This window comes from Aulonocara sp. 'chitande type north' Nkhata Bay, linkage group LG10 (assembly GCF_057382095.1).
Source record: "Aulonocara sp. 'chitande type north' Nkhata Bay isolate Kocher_YH1m ecotype deep benthic linkage group LG10, A_spYH_male_GT1.1, whole genome shotgun sequence".
NCBI lineage: Eukaryota > Metazoa > Chordata > Actinopteri > Cichliformes > Cichlidae > Aulonocara > Aulonocara sp. 'chitande type north' Nkhata Bay.
This window is the reverse complement of record NC_141353.1, coordinates 17,450,951-17,475,181: the sequence shown is the minus strand read 5'-3', so window position 1 is coordinate 17,475,181 and position 24,231 is coordinate 17,450,951. Positions and strand designations below refer to the sequence as shown.

General features: G+C 42.1%; 3 protein-coding genes across 4 annotated transcripts; all 3 read right to left on the bottom strand.

Moving 5' to 3' along the window:
- Window positions 1-505: 505 nt before the first annotated feature.
- slc25a1a (solute carrier family 25 member 1a) lies at window positions 506-5,174 on the bottom strand. Of its 2 annotated transcripts, XM_086308756.1 has the most exons (10): window positions 4,772-5,174; window positions 4,272-4,379; window positions 4,096-4,195; window positions 3,250-3,388; window positions 3,085-3,169; window positions 2,882-2,986; window positions 2,641-2,756; window positions 2,487-2,560; window positions 2,264-2,387; window positions 506-927 (listed from the first exon to the last, which is right to left on the bottom strand). In XM_086308756.1, the coding sequence occupies exons 1-9, from the start codon at window positions 5,001-5,003 to the stop codon at window positions 2,273-2,275; spliced, it is 1,074 nt and encodes a 357-aa protein (XP_086164882.1). In that variant the 5' UTR covers window positions 5,004-5,174; the 3' UTR covers window positions 506-927; window positions 2,264-2,272. The 2 variants fall into 2 exon arrangements, with proteins under 2 accessions (XP_086164882.1, XP_086164881.1); XM_086308755.1 differs by having other exon boundaries at window positions 506-2,387.
- A 474-nt stretch (window positions 5,175-5,648) lies between these two features.
- Window positions 5,649-11,718, bottom strand: LOC147320638 (F-box only protein 39-like). Its single transcript, XM_086308754.1, has 7 exons — window positions 11,124-11,718; window positions 8,600-9,136; window positions 8,307-8,478; window positions 7,361-7,669; window positions 6,923-7,147; window positions 6,157-6,336; window positions 5,649-6,065 (listed from the first exon to the last, which is right to left on the bottom strand). Exons 2-7 carry the CDS (start codon window positions 9,043-9,045, stop codon window positions 5,940-5,942), a joined length of 1,458 nt encoding a protein of 485 aa, XP_086164880.1. The 5' UTR covers window positions 9,046-9,136; window positions 11,124-11,718; the 3' UTR covers window positions 5,649-5,939.
- A 123-nt stretch (window positions 11,719-11,841) lies between these two features.
- LOC147320637 (uncharacterized) lies at window positions 11,842-13,545 on the bottom strand. Its single transcript, XM_086308757.1, has 6 exons — window positions 13,365-13,545; window positions 13,058-13,196; window positions 12,768-12,927; window positions 12,549-12,622; window positions 12,077-12,307; window positions 11,842-11,985 (listed from the first exon to the last, which is right to left on the bottom strand). The coding sequence occupies exons 1-6, from the start codon at window positions 13,403-13,405 to the stop codon at window positions 11,941-11,943; spliced, it is 690 nt and encodes a 229-aa protein (XP_086164883.1). The 5' UTR covers window positions 13,406-13,545; the 3' UTR covers window positions 11,842-11,940.
- Between the last annotated feature and the right edge of the window lie 10,686 nt (window positions 13,546-24,231).

Below are 24,231 nucleotides of genomic sequence, written 5' to 3'. Positions count from 1 at the left end.
CAGTTTACTGAAGGGGCACTTTTTACATTCTCCACTTTTCCACCAAATCTCTGTGATCAGCACGGGGAAAGATTTCATCAAGATATAACAGTGATGGAAGCTGATATCAGGGAAATTTTTAATCCTGAGCATGATTGGTAACTGCTGTTGGTTCTTGCAAAGTGAGATTGATGTGCAGTACAAACGGAAAAGCAAGTGCCTCAAACATGTTTTAGCACTCTGACCTCATATTATTTTGAGCTAAATCAGCAGAAATCTGCTTAAACACGACTCTGGTATCATCTTGTGGTTTGTTTTCAAAACAAATGGATCAAAGCATCTTTAGTGGGAAATTGAAACCCAGATATTGTGCTATTTTGAACTGTCGAAACATAAATTGGACAAGCTTTCTGTAATTATTTAAAATAAGTAGACGAAGATCTGGTCTGAAGTTCCCAGTAGCAAACGTTTCTTTTTTTTTTTTTTTTTTTTTTTTTGGTAGACCAGAGTAATCAAACTCACTCACTCATAATAATCACAAGTTTATTAGTAATATCTGGTTATATGCATCATACATGAGCATTGATGGTTTTCAACAAAAACACCAAACCTTTAATGTGCCCAGCAGGGATCAACAGTGACTGCCAAATCTCAAATGCTGTTTCCCCTACGTATGAAAAGCAGTAAACCTTAAACACAAAGTCCAAACAGTTTAAAAAAAAAAAAAAAAGTGCATTAATAAGTGAAAACGGTGGTAGAGACCTAAACAAACAATATTTTGCTGCTCATGGTTTAAAGATTTTCTGCTATTGAGGACGTTATGCTAGAGATCCTGCTGAAGCAGTTTGGCAAAGAGGACAAAGGCTTCTGTGGTGCCACCAGGTCAATCAAATCTGAGCCTCCCCCATTGATTGAGCTTCTGACATGGTACTGTGGAAGTTTCAGGCGCTGTAGATGTGATATGGAGGAAAAAAAAAATGTTTACTACATGTTGCAGATTAAAAATTATAAATTGTGCCAATATTTTGAAAACTTGTAGTACTGAAGTAAATTAGAGGAGCTAATTAGCAATTTTAGCAATCTTTAGCTTTTGAGATGCTTGACCTTCAGTTAAAGAATCTTAAAATTGCTTAATGTCCAATTAGTCCTTTTGATGAGTGAATCCATAAGCAGAACAGCTGAAGATTGAAGATTATTAAAGTAATATGGCTTATTTTCAGCTTGGCACAACCTTTCTTCCCCCCATGCTTCACGCCTGCATTTGCTTAAATGGTTCAGACTGAGGGTCAGAATAAAGCAATACGGATCAAATATTCCCAAATGAAGCCTTCATGTGCTGCTGTAGAGAATTCAAAGCTTTAAGAATCTTACCAGATTAGCAACCAAAAGCTCACCAAATCCCCGTGTAAAGACTGCGCTACATGCAGATTTGCTTCCTACATCACTAGATTAATCATCACTTCTGACAGGTTGAGACCCTGAAATGATCCGCTGGAGAGGCACAGGCTCCAGACCAGTTTGTGTAGCCTTGAGCAGCCTGCGAGCCACTGTCAGTGTGTTAGACTGATGCCACAGTAACATACATGCAGCAATACTTTGTACACAGCAGCGGCTGTAAAATGTTCATCTCAGAGTTCATCATAGAGACACAGAAAAGATATCCTGTGAATGTTACAGTGCGATGATGCCACAAGCACAGCAGGGTAAGCAACGGCAACGCTATGATGTGTTGAAACACTGCACAGATGTGTTAAAGCATCGCCCTCTCTGTCGTTCTCTGCTCAGTATAGTAAGTACTCAGTGAGTCAAAAGACACATTAATGGTTTCGTTACAAAGTGTTCACTCTACAACATGTAAGGTCACAACAGCCATCAAAAGCTAAAACAGTGGTCATGTGTTTTCTTCCCTTTTGTTCCCCTTCTAAATTTGGACCTTTGAGTCAAAACGTTTCCATTTGTTATATCATGTTTGTGATGATGAGATTTACAAAACAGAGCTTACAAGTTAGGTCAGGTGCACCGAACACGTCCTCCCCTCGTCTCGCCCTTCAAAATCAAATCATCTCCTGTTAGTCTGACATTGAACTATTTGGTGCAACTAACGTCTCTGCTTTTCCTTTTCAGTCACTTTGTTTAGAGTCTTTTAATTTATTTAGAATGTGTAACAGTGTGGAGACTGGCCGAGACGACATGTCATCTGCTCGTGGCCATCAAATTGATCAAGAACGAGATTAGAGGTGTTCAGTTGTGCATAGCATGAGGCACTGGTCTGTGCTCCCCCCACCTCTCCCGACTACTGGGTCTTCCACACGTTGTTAAGCAGTTTGACCACCTCCTCATAGATGACGAAGACTATGGCCACATCCAAGCACACGCGGCCAAGCCTGGGAACTGTCCCTTTATAAAACCTGCAGGAGGACGACAACAAGGCGAGATGAGGTTAGATGTAAGATTTTAAAAAAACAAACACGAAGACAAGCTAGAAAAGGAGGATATCAGTTACTGACGCTTGCGGTCCTTCTTGTTTCAAGATCTGGAAGGCACAGTCCATTGTGTTTTTGTAGCGGTGAGCCTCCAAACCCTACAAACCAGTAAAACAATGGTTTCCAAAAAGATAACCAGACGACAGCAAGAAATTCATTAGAACTTATGCTTCCCTACCTGCATCCTGGTCTTAACGACATCCAGAGGTGTATTTCCAAAAACGCTAGCCGCTCCCGCTGTTGCTCCAAACATGGCTGTGACGATTGGGTGCATTTCTTTCCTGGAATCATCCCCTTAGAGGTCAAATCCAAACATGCATTAATGTCCAACCCATGGGGAGGGAAGCCCATCAGTCAACTGTGACTGCTCTAACAGGCAGTACGCTTGCATGATATTGGAGCAAAGCACACTTTCTCACCTTTGTACCAATTGCGAAGTGCGTTCATGACATAAAATCGGATGGCCTGATTCGTTCCTTGTTTAAGCACGGTTGCCGTTAGGCCTTGATACGTCCCCCTCACGCCTGAACGGGTTAAAACAGTTTGACTCATTGTGAAACGCAAGCACACGTGCACATCTGTAGTTACAACCACTCGGCTGCTTTAGATTTCCCTCTCTTACCTTGCTCTCTGATAATTTCGCTGACTCCGTGAAAGAAGCCTCTGTAGCGAGGCCGGAGGGAGCACTGGTCGTGGATCAGCTTCACCTGCAAGATTTCATAAGACCAGTTTACTCACTGATGACACGACAGACCCGTGTAGTCACACACACGCTCCTCCAACGAACCTTGAGCGTCTCCATGGGGCAGACCACTATTATTGCCTCTGTTATTCCGGCGCCCAAACCACACAAGAGGCTCCGTGTGTTGTCTAGCCGCCCTGTCGCATCTCGCATTGGATTGCTGAGCATTTCAAACATGCCAAACCTGTAAGAAAGATTGGTTGCTTGACCGGGTCACCACCAGAGCAATACTGGCAAAAGTTATCAAAACAAATAAAGCGGCTGGTTTGAAATGCAATTTATCTATTCAGTTCAATTCCATTCCATTTATACAGTGCCAAATCACAACAACAGCTGCCTCAAGGCATTTATTATTGTAAGGTAAAGACCCTACAGTTACAGAGAAAAGCCCAACTATCAGGTGATCCCTGTGAGCAACCACTTTGGTGACAGTGGGAAGGAAAAACTTTCTTTTAACAGGAATAAACATCCGGCAGAACCAGGATTAGAGAGAGGCAGTCATCTGCTGCTATTGGTTGGGGGTGAGGGGGGAGACAGGACAAAAACGTTATCTAGAGTGAGTGTACACTGCTGCTTTTTCTTTATGGTCTCTTTTCATGTTTAAAAGCCCAGTTTGAAAAACATAGATGCTGGTTAGCTAAGTACTAAGAAATGCTGTGTCACTGATTCAACATCAGTCGGCTGCTTCATCAGTTTCAAGTTTGCAACCCAGCTCATCTGTGATTCTGCAAAACAAAAGGATGCAAGAGGCCCAAGTGCTTCCCTATCACAGCCACGCTTCTTTTGTTCCTTTTGAATTGTTTCGAGTGTGTGCGTGTGTGTGTGTGTGTGTGGGGGGGTTCTCACATAATCTTTATATTAAACTACTCTATATGATACATGCATCTTCACCTGACTGCAGACTTGGGTATTGAGCCATACAGCAGGGAGCTGAGACCTCTATACAACCCCCTGAGCCCATGGTCTTGCACAGTCAGCTTCACGCAGTCACCTGTAAGTACACAGCATGCCCACGAGTGAGTAGACCAGCACAAGACCAACTTCACATGTATGTCCCAGTGACCTACCAATCCCTCTGTATCGCGGCGGGTTTACTCTTGCATCTAGCTGCAGCTGGGTCTTGACATACTCTGTAGGGAAGGTGATACAGATCTCGATTCCTCCTGCGATGCCACCTGAATGAGGAGACAAGGGGAGAGGGAGAATCGCTCACTGTGCACAACTCTTCTTGAATGTTCTTAGGGCAGCAAAGGGGGGAAAGAGACCTTGCCAGCATTTTCTACTTCCGCATGAAAGAAAAAAACAAAAAGATGAGATGGTTCTGCAGCACAATCCCTTCAGCATCCCTTACATCATTTTTAGATTACCTCAGAGGTGCATTAAAGACTAACACTAACGTGCAGCTACATCATGCAGTAGCATCACTGCAGCTTTGACCCAGTTCTGCATGGTCAGCCTTAATGGGCGACAGATTGAGATTAGTCTGCGCTGGTTGTGTGTGGCAAGCACTAAGCGGCTATGAGAGCAGGGGTGGGGATCTGCCGGCTGAATAGGTCGTAAAATCAACCTGCGAGGATGGCCTTTCCGGGATGTGTTATTTTCCTCCCTCCGATCGCGGCAGCCGCAAGGCTCCTCCTCGCCGCGTACGACCGCTGGTGTGCCGGCACAGCGCCCAGGCCCGCCGCCGGACGCTGGGATGGAGGCTGCCGATCCGGAGCCGAGCTCTGGCATCCTCTCCTCACACCGCAGCTCTCGCAAGGCCCCTCACACACCGAAAATGGCTTAAGCAGCGAGGACATTTTTCTTTCTCGATTTTACGACGGTCCCACTCAAACAATATCAGACAACAACAACAGCAGCAGCATGGGAAAGGCGTAGCAATGTGGCGGCAGGCAGAGCATCAATATTCAAACAGCGGTCAGGTGATTGGACATACCATCGGCTGATCCGCCGCGCTGCCTAATGTCATTATTTGGTCACGTGATCTACAGGGGGCGGAGGCTTTTGGCGACCAATCAGGTGAAGGATGATGTTTGCCTGATGTGCGGAGATAAATTTATATCATCCGACTATAAGCCTTTACTGAATAAATTATTGAATATAATATAAGAATCTGAAAGAGGGGTGAATTAACATTACTGTACAGATAAATACAGATATGGTGCTTGATGTTTCAAGTAACCAAATTAAAATACCCCAGCATTTAGATAAATGTTACATTAGCCCACATCCTTTTTTATGTACGAGCTCTATACGTAATAATAATGAGGTGAGGTGTAGTGGCACAGATAATGATAATAACAGAAAAAAATTAAACGAATATGACTGAAAGCCCACAATACACTTGACTTCATGTGCAGTTAGGCGTGAGCTGTGTAAGCAAGAGTTTGGTATGTTGCTGTTGCCTCCTGTTCCCTTAAATAGAGCTCTCCCACACACACATATGCATGCATGCACACACGTGCACACTCTGCTTCCCTCATCACCCTTCGCTGAGAAACTAGGTCAGTGTTTCCATGCACACCCCCCACTGCCACTCACACCACCCCAGAGAAAAACAGGCAAGAGACAGAGAGAGCGAGTGAGAGACAGCTAGTGGGCGGGCAATCCACATAAAAATGGCCAGTTATTACTCTTTTGGTTTGATTATTTTCAAAAAAGATGCTTTTTATGCTTCACTCATTTATTTGTTTTTTTGTTTGTCCTTTGCTGGTCGACAAATCCCCGTGAAAGTGTTATTCAAACGGGTAAATTATGGCAGAAAAACACAGATCAGGAGGAAGATGAAGGTAGGAAGACAGCATTTCCTCCAGTGCTTCTTCCTCCTCTCCAGCAGCTTCATTAAAGCTGCAGATTCTTACCTGCAAGATAAAATGTTTAAAAGCATTATTGTGAGGGTGTGTGTATCTTTATTGTGTGTGCAGTCAGGTTGACATTGCTGTTTCGTCTTACGTGGATCTCTTTGAGGGAGCTTTGAGTTAAACTCATGTCTAGCAGCCTCGCAACAGTTCGGATTTCCAAGAATGCGCAGATGCTCAGCTCCACCAGACGCTCACACACTTTAACCAGCTCCAACAGCTCCTCATCCAAAGATTCACCGAAGTTGTTTGCACCGAAGTCCAGGTTTAGATGCTGCAGGATAATGATTTTGATTCAGTAACTAGGTTCATGTTAAGCCAGTTCTCCATCAGGCAACTGCTGTTCTTTAATTCAACGCTTAGTTCTTTAAACATAGTGTGTTACTAAAGACTGTCTCAGCCAATCTCTTGTAAAGTTTGTGGGACGAGGCCACATGCCCTTCAGTTCCCTCTTCTTGAAGCATCATTTACACAGTACTCATGTGTTGTATCACATTAAATGATTTCGCAAAGAAAGGCACCAGCCAGCCAGTGGATTTGAACCTTCTTGGGGATTGTTTAAAAATCTAGTAACAATCCCATCAATAATCCACAATAAATGCCATAAACAATGACCAATAGGCAATGTTATTCCTGGTTGCAGATGTAATGACATTGCTTGTGACTAACCAAGCTTGTGGACATAAGTTGAGAGAACGTCTGTTAATTTCAACTTCAGAGCCTCTGCAGATCAAATTCAAATGGGCTGATGTAATATATATAGCATACAGTAATGTGCTGATTGTAATGAGCAGGCATTCATTTTAACATATCATATCTACACTCTGAACTCTGTAATGCTGCCTGCTCAGCACCCTGACCTGAATGGTGTGTCTGTACTGAGGCAGTATGTCGCTGAGGAGAGGCTTGGGACTCCAGTCTTCGTTGGGCGAGTAGAAAGCAGACATGCAGTATTCACTCAGGGGAATCTCGGGCAGCAGCATCCTGGCGAGGCGATCATTGTTAACAACTTGGTTCACTGAAATCTTGACTTTGAGGTCTGGGCAGCTTGATGCCAAAGTTGCCCATGAGCTTCCACAAATCAGCTTGACAGACAAAAAGAAGCGGAGATGGAAATTAGACCTGTGGGGGTATTTTAAACCCTGTCTTCCTACCCAGGATCTATACATCTGCCATTACATTGTGTCCAACCACAGAAGCAGTGAATCCAGTTTTTGTTGGGGATCACAGCTACATCATTCACACATCCCCACACAATAATAAAATAAGGCCACTTGAAAGGTTCGTTTCATGCTTACCTGTTGATGTGGTTCTTTAAGACAGCAGTGCAGTAAAAATGTTTGCAGGGTATTGCCATCTCTGCTGGACTTTCGCCTCCCTCCTCCGTGTCTTTGCTGGAGTGCCATTAGAAGCTCATCTGACAAACAGGAGTAACTCAGCCTCAGATCGGTGAGACACTGCAACTGGCTCAGGTTGTCGGGCACGCTGGAGTTGAGGTAGACGTTCACCGAACCAGAAAAGAATGCTTCCAAATCCAAAGAGGAAATATAGCACCGGGGGTAGAAGCGCGTCTCATAATGTAATAAGGCAGAAAGCAGCTCCAAACCCTTGAAGTTAAAGGTTCAGAAACCATATAAAGATTAAGAAGACCACAATCAGTATAATAATCAATCTAGCCTAGAAAGCAAACATTGCCCAGTGAGAGGTCTTAGACTTTAAACTATCAGAAATCCATTTATGAAGTAATAAGGAGTGTTACAGCTCCACTGGGCTTGATATTTAGGAGTTTGTGATTGATGTGAACCCAAAAGTCAACATTTCTAGCTTGTGGTTGTCTGGCAGGAGAGGCTTTAAACACAAACTTACTGCAGCTTTATATGGAGACCTGCAAACTGGTAACTAAAATTGTGGCATTTATTATAAAACATTAAGGGAAGAATCAAGCATCACAAAGAAGATATTTGATTTAAATTAGAATATTAAACTACTTAGCTTCAATTCAGTTCAGTAATGTAGTCTTATGTCGCTGAATTTGAACATCTTTTAGTAACTTTTCACCAAAATTTAAGTTACTATTCCATATGAAGACTGATTAATTGACACACACAATACTTCGGCTCCAGTTCTCAGCTGATGAGATCTGTTCTGTGTTTTAAATAACTCTAGCACTGTAGTGAAGAGCTGGAAGTTGGGTGGTGATATATAGCTGCTGAAACATTATCTTAGGATGTGTGCTGTAGTCACCTGATGGATGCAGTTTCGCATCCCGCTCAGACAAATGGAGTTGAGTTTTGAGCTGCCTCTCTGGAGGAATGAAATCAGGCAGCCCACCACTGAGGCTCTGAGGCTTGAAGTCCAAGCGCTTCTGTCCAACTCCAGGTTCATGACGGCTAGCGAGCGCAGTGGGGCCCTCACCCTGTGGAGGTCGCAATGATAATAAGGTTGCAGTGTGAGTTTTTACTTATATTGCACAGGGTAACAGAGTGGGGCCCTAATTTGTGTAAAACCACGAGTTGGTTCAGACAGGCCTCTTTTACCTGATGAGCTCAGAAAACAGTTGAGTGATCGCTCCCTTCAGTCTCAGGGCTGCCTGGGTTTTCCTTGGAGGACACACAGTCACCTCCAACCTCTCCAAGTAGGCGCCCAGGTGGCTCACATAGGCAATGGTAGAGGAGTAATCTGGCTTCCTGAATTTGGAAATCCGACCACTGAAGTGAAAACGGCGGTGGCGCCAGAGAGAAGGTGAGCGCATGACGTTGTGCCACTGACGACAAACAAGAGCTGCTGTTTTGCGATCCCAGTCTGGCAGAAAACTGAATACACGCTCCAAGCACAGACGAGGAAGTGACAGCCACGTGATTTTCCTGTCTAAGATGCAGTCACAGCTGTCATCAGTGAAATATTCTCCTGTCTCTGGATCACTGTATTCCTGATCAATGCCATAATTCTCTTCTTCCCCAATGCTCTCCTCTAGGTTTTCCATGTTTTAATATTTGGATCACAAGGTTTCTGCAGCTTGTACTCTCACAGTGGACTTCAGTGAAAGTAGATGTGTGGGACACAGGCTAATCCCACTGTAGTTTAAAGAAAACATTGAAAAATGTTACATCAATATGTAAGGAATGACAGGGAGACTACCTACAGCCACAAGGAGTCCAACAGCCAATGAGATTCTAGAGGAATTTGGCACAGAATATTGTGACATCACAAGGAACCAGCTCAGTTTTCTGTTCAAGACATTCCATTCACTCCCTTTAAAACAGGCTGCTTTTATGAAGGGTTTATAAATTGTAACTAATCACGTTATAATGAATAGTAATTGACTCATTTTCATTTTAACATTAGTATATGGCCTCTTTTCACTCCCCACATGTATATACCACTGCTATGGAACGCCAGGACTGCCATAATGAATGAATTAAATACACCATTAAATAATTAATTAAATGTGGCAATAATTAATTAATTACATGTGTTATAACTATTTATTTAATTAATTAATTCCAATTTTAATTAATTATTGCCACATTTAATTAATTATTTAATGGTGTATTTAATTAATTCATTATGGCAGTCCTGGCGTTCCATACACTGCAGCATGCCATTAAACTTTATATCCTCTCTTTCTAAGTCTGTGTTTTCTCTCCTCACCCACCAACCAGTCAGATGGCTGCCCCTCCTTGAGTCTGTTTGAGTCTGTTTGCTTGGGTTTTCTTCGGGTACTCCCTTATCTGCCTGAATTTCACACCGGACCATGTCACAGGCTGACTGACACAGATAGCTTCTCTTTAGTGTCTTGGTTTGTAAAGTAAACTAAGATAAAATTGCATAAAAGATGGACTTTGCACCAAAAAACAAGCCAATAGGTCACATTGTGACAGCAGTTCACAAAGACAAGGGAGTAAAGCTAAGATGGAAGTTGAAGAGCTGAGCCAGTGCAGTTTTTTCTTATGATTTAACATTTACATGACAGCAGATAAACTGAATGTGGAAAAACGGAAACTATGTTATTTTTTCACAATAGGGGGGATTTTGAGCTGTTTTTGAAACTTTTTTATGGGTTGTTATTGATCAGTTTTACTTTTTAGGCTCCCTTGACATCAGATTGGACTGCATGAGGTCAAAAACCTCAAATGAGTGTGATAAATCAAAGAAAAAAAGGAATTAGGGGAAATAAACAAAAGGGGATTTGTAGTAAAGATGAAATTTAAAAAATAGAGAAGTGGAAAGACAGAACATACTGAGATATACCCTACTTATAAACACTTATTAACTCATTAAGTCACGTATAAACCTGTCCAGTGCTAATGGTGAATTTATTGTCAGTGTATCCAACAGACAAGACATGTATATGATAATGCCCCTGATGAATATCCAATAAGAATGTTCTGCCTAAAGATCTTAAGTTAAAAAAAATTTCTTAAAATAAAATAAGAATGTGAGTGCATATTTGCGCCATTTAGTCCATTTCTAACATTATTTATTGAAAAAATACAATTAAAAGATCTAAAAAATCTTAATTGACCCTGTGCACGAGAAAATGCTAACTTCCTGGTTTGAGACCGGACGTGGGGTTGTACATTTCCGGTAGCTTTACTTTGCGGTCAATCGCTACTGCGAAGATATACTCCAAAATCATGTCCAAAACTCGAAAACGGAAAGATCGCGTTAAGTTACAAAGAGCAGAAGGTGGGAACACTCACCACTGTTGTGTCATAAAAAATCTAATGATCAATTTTGAAGTTTAAAGAGTTTAGATCGATCAGTTGTTTACATCGCTCAACACAAGCAGAACCGCATTACTGCAGCAGAAGACACATCGTCCACATTCAGAAGCACATCTCTGTATAGTGACTGGTCTTATGACTTAAACAGGCAAATGTTCAGCATTCAAACTACAGGTGAAGAATAGTCAAACCAGATCTTTCCCGTTATGTCGATATCAGCTAGTCAAGTACACACCTACACAGCATGTTAACAAACCGTGAAAAAAGCCACACAAAAAATGAATGGTAAGAGTTTCTATACATTAGTATTTACGAAGGGTATGCTGTGACTTACCTTCAAAATTACAGTGGTCCCTCGCTAATAACGTGGTTCACCTTTCACCTCGCTGTTTCACAGATTTTTTTAGTGCAAGTTTGCACGTTTTTTTACGTCACATTGTGTCCTGCCACTGCAGAAGATCTCCTCCGTGACGATTGCTAGCAGTGTGACTCTGAAGTGCAGTACTGTATGTCCACGATGTCCACCAAACGTTTTGCACCGTCAAAAAATACAATTGGCTACTTGATTTCACCTATCGCTGGTTATTTTTACAACATAACACCCGCGATAAACGAGGGACAGCTGAGAAATATAACATTTGAATCCCTTTTCTCTTTTGTTCTGAGGCACAGGGAAAAAATATCGACAAGTCGATGAACATCATTTACAGATATATTGGGTAAATGCCCAAGACATCTATAGAAATGTAAATCGCCGCTTGATTCATTCATTTGCTTAACTTGTTTTGGACCGTAAACAGGGCGTGAATAGGACACCGGAAACAAAGCTCCCCACAGGAGTTTCCGCACCGGAAGTAGCATATGCTAACGTGCACATGGTCATTTTTAACATAGGGATGTAGACCAGGAAAAGGAAGAGGATGACTTCACCTTGCTCAGTTAAAGTCACAGAAGTTCAACATTGAGTAAAAATAATAATATAATAATAAGTGAGGAATAGTGATGACAAAGCTTAAGTGTAATAAATAGATAGATATTTAATAGCACAAGCAGATACTGCACAACACTAACACGCTAAAGGCTTCCTGAGAATATTCTAATTTAGACAGCAGACACTATTTTTAATAACAAAAAAGAAACGTTTTCTTCATCTATTTGTTTGACTTCCTCAGATCTTCAAACAGCAGACACTTTGCCTGTGCAGACAGAAAGAAAGCAGAGTGACATAAACTGCGGTATCTTTAGTGATGATCTATTTATGTCTACGTGGGCTTAGCTTAGCCAAACCTCATGCCAGCGTAGTGTGTCAGGGGGCAAGTCCAGATGGCAGTGTGGACAGGTGTGTGTCTGATAGTGCACTTCCTGGTTTCTCTGTCCCCTGCAGGGCCCCTCGCTTCCCCACAGTGGGTGACACGGCGAGTGGGACGACCAAGCTACACCAAAGTGTGGCCGAGGGTCTGTTTGGTAGCTCACTTTTTGACCACTAGAGGGCAGCGGTGACGAATCAGAGTCGTCCTGCTGTTCAAGAAAAGCAGAGGTCTGCATTACAGTAGAGAAAAGAGCTGTGCACAGTGACTTCAGGCTTAAATTTAATTCGAGTCTTTAAAAATTACACAAAAAAATGCACAGCAATAACAAATCCTCTATTATTTTATATGTGTGTGTTACATTAGAGAAAACTAAATGAATGGGGAATGCATGAAGCATTTTCTCAACACTCCCTCTAATGGAAAATATATTTTGTCATGAATTTAAAAACCTGTTTTGTAGTTTCAGGGCGATACTCCGAGTCAAGAGACCTCAAGCAGTACCAGCAGGGTTCAGGTGGGTGATCTATAAAAACACAAATGGCAAAGAAAAGCACTTAAGCAGCATTGGCTCTAACCCATTTACATTTAAATAGTCTCACACAAGCAAGTGCTTTCAATAAATGCACCCTGCTGGCCCCATGCATCTGTCAGCTGTGAGTGTGACCTACTCTGTGTGTTAGAGGGATGAGATAACACAGAAATGGGGGACAACTCTTCTTCTGTCTGCAGGGAGGACGATGGGAGGCACCCAGTATCGTCCTGGGTGTCTGTGGCTACCAGGGTGCTGTCTGGTAACACTTCTGCACCGCTGCACTGATCGTCTGCACCCTTTATCAAGCACACAAACAAAATGACACGCTAAATGCTCATTTGCTGTTTCATATGAGTTGCACTGACTGTGATCGATAGAGGTTTTGTTTATATTATATTTCATTTATGTGGTTTTGTCTCATCTGACCTGGCTTGGCTCTCCATCTCCATCATAGTGTCCTCCATCAGTCTGGTCTTCCTCATCTGGTTCCTGGAGGCTTTGTGACTCATCGCTGTCCTTGCCACAACTCTGAGTCACTGTTTCGGCCTGAGTAAAAGTTATCCCACTGAAGTTTGAAAGAGAGACAGAAGAATTAAAAAACATGCCCTCCTAACCGCCTGACTACAAGGTTATCAGCCAATCAGTCACCAGCTGCCTTACAAGGGATCAGCCTCTATTGTTACAGTCAGGGCGACCTGATTAGTCGTAAACATTCATTCTCCCCTCGCCTTACCTTTCGATGCTCTGGCCCTTTTCCTCATTCTCTCCCTCCATCCCACCTCACGTGTGACCCTCCCAGGGTGACTGCTGGGTTTTTCTTCTTAATCCCACTTGGTCTATTTTATTTATTTATTTGTTTTAGCTTTTCCCTCTCTTCCACCGCTCTGTCTGCCTGCTCTCTCACTGCTCTCATCCCTCCCTCACTGTGTGTGAAACGGAAACTCCAGGCTTTCAATATTTGATGTGTCTGAATAGCTCACAAGCAGGTTTCTGTAAAGCATGATCAGGTGATTCTCTGAGTGTTGGAGTCGGCTTTGCCCCAACATCATCATCATATTGTAATTCCACTATTCCCCACGAGTAAACAACACAAAATAAGTTTATTTTCAAACACAAGGTCACTATCAATGAATAAATTAGCTGCTATTTGATCTTTGTCCGTCTGTATGATTTCTGCTTTGATAAATTATTCACTATGCTTCTCAGATTTGACAGTTGACGGCTGATGAAATATCAGGTTAAATATTCACATATTCAGGTTTCAGATTGGCGTGTGGCTAATTAGACTGAGACCTGGTGAACGTGTAGAAAGATGGTGCAGGTGAGTGGGAAACATCATTGGGAGATGAACAGGTCATTCCCTACCTTACTTTCTACTGAGCAAGGTACTTGTAATCCACTTGGGTTCCTTCCCTATGATAGCCTGTTATACAGTACTGTGCAAAAGTCTCAAGCAACTGCTCATTTTTTATATATTTTATTTCCAAGGAGCCAGACTTTTTAAAGTGGTCTTGACCAATAGTTCTCCAGGCTTTCTGAAAGTATTTCAGAGCTTTCCCTTGGACATTGCCTGTCTCTGAACACTGACCTATGAATCATTCAAGCATAAAAATGGAATTTAACTCAAGGGACGAACCAGACAATTTAGCATATAACCAATTTTAAATAATATCTATAGGCACTTTGTCACTGGATGCCTGTTGCAAAAATATAGACATTTGTTTGAATCTATGAAAAATGTCAAAGATATGTTTGACAGACATAAAATAGTATATCTGCACCCACAAGGTGAGAGAAGAGCTATTAGCTGAAAACATGACACATCTCAGGATGGAGTGCAGTGTATCCTAAACAATTTTGAGGAAACTGGACAAAGTCCCCATCCATCTATTCTCTTCTGCTTATCTTTGTCACTGTCGGAGGGCGGCTGGAGCCTATCCCAGTTGTCTTAGGGCGGGAGGCGGGGTACACTCTAGACAGGTCGCCAGTCTGTGGCAGGGCTAATCAAAATAGGTGGTCAGCCTAATATACTGTCTACAGATGAACAGTATCTGGAAGACATGTGCTTAAGAAATGCTAAAAAATTCAGATCCTCTGTGAGACATACCTGACAGAGGATCTGAGAGATGCATCTGACCCTTCAGTTGATCCATCTACTGTTCAATGAAGCTTTATCAGAAATGGCCACAGTGGAAGGATGGCTTTCAAGAAGACATTATTAAGGAATAAAACCAAATTCCACAAGAATTGGATCAAAAATCTGTGGTAACAGGACTTATTGAGTGATGAATCCAAAGGCGGAATTTTTGGTTTCGTCAGATGCGGATCCACCATGAAACACCATTCATTTTTCGGTGATCCCAAACACACTGCCAATGCAGTAAAAGCATACAGCCGAACTCAAGGATTGGCCTCCCCAGAGCCAAGACCTTATCATTATTTAAGCAGTGTGGGATCATCTTAATAGAGAAAAAGACAAGCAACATCCAAAGAAGATCTGTGAATATCCTCAAGAAGCCTTGGAGTACTATTCCTTGTCAAGGTCTGCGGAGGCAGACCGTGCGGAAAGGTGTGTGGTGGACCCAGGTGCGAACACAAACGAGGATGCAGGAGTGGATTCCAACCAAAACGAGCCTTTTATTATGGCTGATGAAAAGAACAAAAACAGAATGAGGGCAGCATACGTGTAGTACTCAACAGAAAACCTAAACTGGACAAAACTAAGGAAAGACTATGGCTGGAGGTACAGAACACAGGAGGTGGTAACACAGACGACGCGAGACAGACTGTAAAAAACACAGAGACTAAATACACATGAGGGATGATCAGGGGAAGTGGCCACACATGGGAACACAGCTGACACACATGAACTTAACGACAGGACAGAAGGAGTGAAACTGAATACACTGACCGTGAATATAGACTTTCAAAGTAAAACAGGAAACATGGAGATTAGACAAGACACATGAACCGGGGAGACGTAGTACAGGGGAGATGACATAACCGACAGCATGGACTTGACAATATAAGACACGCAGACATAAACACACGAAGGGCAAGGGAGACTTAATACACGGGTAATATGTACAAATGGCTGGACTGCCTTAGTGACCCTAAACAAAGAATAAACATCAAAATAGGCTAAAACACAAAACACTGGGTCGCACGACCCAGGACCATGACATTCCTTAAATTAAAAGAGAGTTCAGGTTGCGTTGAAGAATAAAGGTGGTCATGCCAAATACTGGCGTTAAAGCTCATTAGAATTGTACAAACGGTGTTTTCTACAAACTGTCGTACCTATTTCCTATTTTCCTAGCAAAATATAAAGAAAACTGAAGTGTGGCTCAAGAATTTTGCACAGTACTGTACTTCTATAATATCACATTTCAGACAGAAACATTTTCCCATGCCATTTGAAAGCAGCCACTCTGGTCATTCATGAGTAATTAAGAAGGATTCATTCTGGTAATAGAGTATTTTCACACAGCAGCACCATGACTGCATTGTAAAGCACTCAGTCCACCAGCAGATGGAGGAAGAGAATTTCATCTGTGGTTCATAAACCACAGGTAGACCAAAACCACATTATACTAAATCTTGGAATTTCTCCTACACATGTTTGCCTTCAATTTTATCCATTTTTATCCATATTTAATTTTGTGTCCCCCGGTCCTGGAGTATCTCTTGCATGAGCCTCTGTCTTTTTAGCTTTCAGATTCTGTGGGCTGGCGTCTTCATTTGACATGAATTCTCCTTTTAGAAATTCAAAGTAATCCGGTAAGGTATAAAAAGCAGCACACATGGGTGAAAGCCATTTCCAACCACCCTTATTAACTACACTATGTGACTTGGGTTTTAATTTCAGGCCTTTTTGTAAAGTGTGTGTGTGTGTGTGTGTGTGTGTGTGTGTGTGTGTGTGTGTGTGTGTGTGTGTGTGTGTGTGTGTGTGTGTGTGCCTGTATGCATACTTGTATCTCTCAATTTTGCTTCTTGTATGCCAGCACTCTCACTTATGTGTGTGTGTCTGTGCGCGTCTTCCTGTAAATGCACGGCAGGTAATGTGAGTGTATTTCCTGTGTGTGTGTGTGTGTGTGTGTGTGTGTGTGTGTGCCTGTATGCATACTTGTATCTCTCAATTTTGCTTCTTGTATGCCAGCACTCTCACTTATGTGTGTGTGTCTGTGTGTTTGTGGGAGGAGGGAGACAGGAACATAAGTGGAGATGACTCACCAGTCTTTTGTGACAGTGGTGCAGAGAGAGTGCTTTTCACCCATTTCTCTCCCTTGGGGCTTGCATACAAAACAAGAAATGGAGAGAGGGTAAAGAAGAAAAGGAGAGGAAGATTGGGTGTTAGGAAGCATTAGGGGGGATTTGGGGGAGGGGGGGGGGATAATTGAAGGAAAAAAAACTGGGAGAAGATGGCAAATGAGTGTAGAGAGCTGGACAAAGAGAAGCGAAGAAAAGATGAAAGGAGTGAGCAAAAAAAAAAAAGACTAGGGTTGCAAAGATCATAAACAAAGGATGCCGTTTCACGGGAGAGGCACTGGCAGCTCTGCCTTTGTTGTCCTAATGGCTGGTGAAAGCATTGTTGATGGGCCATATTGTGTTCAGCGTAGGTAGTAACAGATGAATCAACAAAATAAAAGGGGGTCACAGTGACAAGATTCAGATTTAATTTGGAAAAAGCATTCAGGTCAGGAGTGTGTTAACCCTTTGAGCAGCTTTCCTGAATATCTGCCTACCTTTACTTATTTATCGGCAGCTTGCCTACTTGGAAATAATTCTGTCAAACACAAATGAAAGTCATGAAAATTTATTGTGCATGTTGATTTGTATTCACAGCATTTTAAGCTAATTTATGATAGCAGTAAGTTTATATATTTTTTTGTTTTTCTTCTGCTTTTTATTGCAGTGTTTGGATCCTCAGGACCTAAAAGGCCTGCTTATTGAATTTTAAGCTCAAGATGTTTAGAGCTCCGTGATGTAAATGTTCAGCTAGAGACCATTTAATGCAACAGGTTGATGATCAGATCCGTGAGTGTGGTGGTAACCAATACATTAAAAAAAAAAACACACACACACCCCATAATTATAGTTCTGTTAGAAGGTGCTTAATGGTAACGCATTAAATGTACCATTTCTGCAGCAATGCCCTGATTGAGTCACCATCCCATATTTCCCTCGTGCTGCTGCGCAGGTTTTCAGTAACAACCCGTCAAATATAAAAGGCTGCAGACCTCACCAGGTCAGAAGAGGCATCCCATTAGGCCTTTGTTCTCTCAAACTCTGCAGCCATTCACAGTTACAAACGCAGCGACAAAGGTGTCATGTAACAGGATAAACTCTAATTAGCGGCATTTCTCAGTTTCAAAAGAGTTGTGGAAATCAGCAGCTTAATAGGAGTTTAAAAAGCAACATGAGGCAGCTCACAGACCTCCAGCAATTTCACATCATCCCATGTTCGAATGTGACGATGATGAGAGATGAGATAGCCTTTATTTGTCAGTTGCTGTTGCCCACAACTGAGATGACAGACCTTGCCGACCGTACATACAATGCACAAACATCACATTGGGGACACAGGTCAGGCTAGGTAGCAAGGGAAAAAAAAAACATCGAAATGTGTAGCACAAAAGGATAATACAGGAATGCACAGATATCAACACACCATAACACAATAAAACACAGACAAGCCGCATGGGAGAGTATTCTAGTGTGTACAGCTGATCTGGGACCGCTGCAGTCTTCGATTGCGCCTCCAGCTGATCCAGTGTCCACATCGGATGGAAGGTAAGCATGGGAGGAAGCGTTGGATTCGGGGGAGTGAGGGCGTATCAGTATCTGTGTACATGTTTAGTGCGTGTGTGTGTGTGTGTGTATCCCGTGTTCAGCTGAGAGAAAGTGTCACCACGCCCGGTTAAGCAAAGGTCAACAGTCTCCAGCGGACCAAGGTGGCCTTGAAGGAGGTACAAAGAGTTCTGATAACAGTCCTGTTATCATGGGAAGAATTTGTTGTTCCAGTCAGCTTCAACCTTTTGCAGGCCTTCAGCTGGCGCCAGGGGGGCCGCATGAGTGAAGATGGTGAATGTTTGGGTTTAGTGGAACAACTGCATCCAATTTTTACAGTTGGTCTAATGTCCATCACTGGTCACCAATTATCTCAATTCCCGTTGTTCTTCTCCAAGATCTTTTCCATACTTCGTTCAAAACACAGTCTGAGTACTCACAGCCCTGCCAATTGTCTATCATGTCAGCCAGCCTTATAGGATTTTGAACAGCTGTAGCCGCTTCTTGTTCTTCGATAAGGTCCAAGCCAGCTCCAATCAGCCCGAACTCTGTTATCGTGGTTCCAGATTGGTAGATGTCGTTCAATGTCCTGCATCGAGAGTGTCGCCAGACACACGACGCAACCGACCATCGAGTATCTGGCAGCAAACGTCTCTGCAGGACAATCGGGCTCTCCCAAGCCCAGCAGGGTGTCAATTCCGTTACGGGACCAGTTGATCAAATCTTTAGGTTTTAGAGAACAAGACTGAGAAACTCTTTGAGGGTTAGAGTTAGACAAGACTAGACAAACACATAGAAGCAGGAGCAGGGAAGATAAGGGAGGGAGGGTGGGAAAGATGCGTCCGCCTCCTCCGAGAGCCAAAGAAGACCGTGAAGTCATATTGAGAAAGGTGAAATAGATGTTCAATGGGAATGCTGGTACAACCTGCAGCTTTTGTGCCTTTTAACTTAGTTAAAGCGGAATATAATCAGCTAAAATCCTTAATTTGTTTTTTATAATTAGGGCCACAGTTTGATGGCTAATGAAATGTTTATAGCTTTATAATTCAGCCTCTCTACAACCACAGTGGCTCTTAAATCGGATAATCAAGATGTGATGGAAGTGCAGAATTTCAGCTTTAATTCAAGGCGTTTAACAAAGTTTTTGCATGAGATGTTTTTGGATTTGCAGCCAATTTCATACATAGTGCCCCATTTTCAGAGGCTCAGAATTAATTGGATAATTAGGTCTGGTCCCTCCTTATTTAATGTCAAATGAAGCAGACATAATATATGGAGTTGATTCACAGTGTTGAAATTGAGTTTTAGAGCCTTTTTTTTAACTGTAGTTTTAAATATGAGACCCGAAGAGATGTCTGTGCAAGTGAGGGAGGCCATCATTAGACTAAATAAAATGAAATAAACACATTAGACAGACAAAAGCAAACTTAAGGCACGGCTGACTAAACAATCGACAACATTTTTAAAAATGAAGGAATGCAGTGGCTAGCTCAGCAACACCAAAATACCCTAAAAAACACAGAAAACAACTAAAGTGCACAGTGATAGAATTATTACCTTTGTTGATGTCCTTTTTCAGCTCTACAATCCAGGGAAATCTCGGTGAATAGAAATACAGATGGTTTTACAACATGGTGCAAACCACTGGTTACACTCAAGAACACTTTGGCAAGATTAGATACCTAAAAGAGCCGGCATTGTTGTAATTCTTAAACAGTTAATTAAAACCCCTTGAATTAAAGCTGAAAGTCGGCACTTCAGTCACTCATTGATCTTTTGATTTCTGGTGGTGTGTACAGAGGCAAAACTACAAAACAACTGTGTGTTTGTTTAACAAATTATGGACCTCACTGTAAGTACAGCCCCAGCATGAGTATGAGCAACGGGAGAAGAAAAATACATCAAAATAAGGCATAGAAATATTTAATTGGCCCAAGAAGAAAACACAAACCATGTCCTGTTAGCAGCTTAATATCAGTGGTTGTAAAGGGGATTTGGTCATTAAAACACTATAGAGTTTAAGCCCTGCACCTCACATACATACATATCGTGAATTCTGTTTAGCTAATACCATGCTGACATCTTAAGTTAAAGGTGGGATCAAAGTCCGACTGTTATAGAAATTCCAGGAGCGTTATTTAATCAGATTTTGAAGGCTACTCAATATTTATATCACAGTGGCTGACATTTTTCCTCACATTTCTGCTTCTGTGAATGCATGGGCTTCTTGGGGCCATTGCTGATGAATTGTTGTGCTGTCAGACTCTTCCGTGCCAGGAGCTGGATGTATACCAAATTTTGTGCCTGTGAGAGTTGGAGCCTTTTGAAAGATTCAAATAGCATTTTAATTATAGCACACCCACCAGGCAACATATAAATGATTACTATAAGGACGTAATGTGATCTAAAGCTTGACACACAATTATCCCTTTGTGCTGGAAAAAAAAATGTAAATCGCGATTGTGTAGTATGTCACAGAAACATGAATGAGGGAATGTAAATAGCCACATCCCAACAATTCTCTTTTTGTCCGCCGCTTGGCAACAAGGTGGGAGAAGAGGACTTCATGGAAGCTTCCTTTTTTTCATAAGCTGCATCCTCTGCACAGACTTGACGCGTGATCAGAGCGGTCATGCTTAGTCACGTCGTCATGTGTCAGTTCTGAGAAACACTGAACTGGATTCACTCAGACATTGTAAATTATACATTATCACACCGACTTTATACAGCTGTTTGTCTGTATTAGGCAATTATTCTAATACGGGCCAGCATGTGTGGCAGTTATTATAGGCCATGCGTGTAGCGTTGCTAACTCACAGAGCCTTGAATTCTGATAGAGCAGTGTAAAACAAATGGGAACACAGAAGAAAATCACTGAGAGGATTAGCTGCCTTTATCAGGTTAGATTAAATTTGATTTGTGGAACGATCTTGCTGGACTTGGGCCACAGTTCCCAATTTAAAAATGCTACATGCTGATGTTTTTTAAAAAATGTCCTAATGACATCTTAAAGTGCCGTCCATAAAAACATGTACTTAAAAAAAACACTATACAGAGGACAGGACATCCCTCTTGGTTCTTTGCTAGATGTCATCAAATCGATCATTTAAAGGGCAGGGCTCTGGGGTCAGATCGACCCCGAGTGTCATGATGATGTCATCTTTCTGAATTAATTTACTTACTGTGCTGGTTATGAGGTGACCAGCATGCATCAGTGATCATACTGAAAAAATGATGTATTTGAATTTAATATTTGACATAACATTTTTTAAAAATTAACTCAAACTTGCACTGCAAATTTGACCTTTTTTACTGATCTCACTGAGGCCTCAGTACAGCCTCAGTACAGCCTCTGAGCATCTTTCAATCATCTTTCACATTCAAACGATGGCCGGGAATTTTTTTAAAATGTCCAAATCAGTCAGATGGGATATTAAACAGACTTTGCCCCTCCAGCATCTTGGTGCAAAGTCAGTGCAGTGGCCAGTCAAGCCCATGGTCTAGGTAACTGTGGAGAGAAATTACAGCGAGGGGGTGTCATGTGTCCTGCCAGTCCCCATATACTGCCCATTAGTATGAGTGAAACACTTAGGGCCTACTTCTATTGCCTAAATGCTTTATGACTGAAAGGAGTTAGTTAAGATGTCATGTGCCACAATTTTAGGGGTTTCTTCAAACTACTTACAAGCTTTGGAGTCTTCCTTTGAGAGTCTAATCACCCTTGAAAGTAGAACCGGGATGTCTGCTTCTGGCAGTTATAAGAAAATTATGACAAATAGCATTTGAAAATAGCAATCTAATAGCAGAAGGGAGACAGGCCCAGCTGTCATCCATATTTCTGTGTACTGTTTTTGTCCACTGGGCCCTGCGAGGGCCGTCTGACCCAGTGTTTTGAGTTTTCTTATATTTTGATGTTTATGGTTTATGTTTAAGATCATGTAGTTATCTTCAGCTCATTCTATTTTGCCTAGGTTGCCATTTTAGTTCAGTGTTTATTAGATTCCCCTTGTGTCTTCGACCCCAGTGTTTAGGTCTCCCTCACCCTTCATCCTGTCTCCTACTCGTTTACATGTTTTCCCTTTGTGACCCATTACTTCTGTCACGTGTGTTTCCCCCTAGCCATCATGCTCTGTTTGTGCTTAGTTGTGTCAGTGGCTCCTCCCCAGTCCCCTTTTCCCTCTGTATGTATTTATAGTGTGCATGTTCCTCGTTGGTTCGCCATGTTAAGTCTGCATGTCTTAATCTGTCATATATAGAAGAGCCACCTTGACATGCATCTAAAGGGCAAAGGTCACTCTTTCGACAATGCCATTGTTCACATATTGAACAGAGAGGACAGATGGTTTGAAAGAGGAGTGAAAGAAGCCATCTATGTTCACTGTGAACGGCCATCTTTGAACACAGGCGGTGGTTTACGACACCAACTGTCTGTCATCTATAATCCAGTTTTGAGATCCCTTCCCAGACGCCTTAACGCCCACTCACATCCTGGGCCATTTGACCTCAGGAAATCACATGGTAAGGTGAGGCTAAGTTTCACAATCGGTTCACCTGAAACCTTGGCTGATTGTGACCCACACCCATTTTCACACCTTGGCTCATGTGATTAGGTAGAGGATCAATAGGGGGTCCATGACCCTCTTGGGGACACTCCCATAGGGCTTAAATCTGGGATTCTCCACCAGTTGCTCTTAGAACTGAAGAAGCTTCTCAGCTGAGAGGTGAAACGTCTTCAAGGAATCTTAAAGAAGTCCAGACGCTTTTCTTTCCAACCTCCTTAGACTACAAGGCCCTTCACAGACAATCTGTTATATGTTTCATGTCTGCGTGTCCTATGTTGTCAAGTTTGTGTTGTCATGTCTGCGTCTCATCATGTTTCCTGTTTTATTTTGAAGAGGTCTGGTGTTCCATGTTTAGTGTGTTTAGTTTCACTTCCCCTGTGGTGTCATTATGTTCATTCTAATCAGCTGTTTTCTCATGTGTTTCCACTTCCCCATATCACCTCCTGTGTATATTTAGTCTGTGTGTTTTCATTCATTCCTTGTCTGTTCATCCTGCTGTGTGATTCCATCTTTCAAGGTCTATGAATTGATGCCAAACGTCAGGTTTCTATGTTCACGTTCCAGAGGTTTTTATGTTTAGACTTCGTTCTCCCAGTTTAGTCTATTGTTTCGTTTTGTCTCTGCCTTTTGTTTTTGTACTGTTTTACCAGCCTACAATAAACGACTCACAGTTTCAATCCAATCCAATTCAATCCTACTTTATTATAAAGTCCTTTCCAGTAAAAAATAACCCTTATTTAAGATCAAGTTTAGTTTTCGTGTGTCTGCAATTGGGTCCACCTCCTCTCTCCACACAGTCGGCTTCTCCGCTAACTGTGACACCCTCAGGTTAGAAACCAGTTTAAATGCCGGGTGGCCAGAAGCATCAACTGAATAATAGAGTTGCATTGTGTTTATCTGGGCTTATAAATAGGGAAATATCAGTTTAAAAGACAATATGTCAAGGTTGTGTTTAGTGTTTGTTTCTGCTGCCTCCAAGAAGCAGGTAGTTTACTGCTTAAACTACCTGCTTCTTCTTCTTTCGGCTGTCTCCATCTTATCCTATCCTGACTATGTCATACCAACCATCCTCCTTCCCAACATCCATGAATCTTCTTTGATGGACTTGCTCTTTTCCTCGTGCCTGGCAGCTCCATATTCATCATCCTTTGTCACCTACCCCGCCCCCCCTGTCAAAACCATCTCAGACTTCCTTCCATGTTGCTTTAAACTATGAGTTAAACTCATTCAAATCACATTTTACATTTA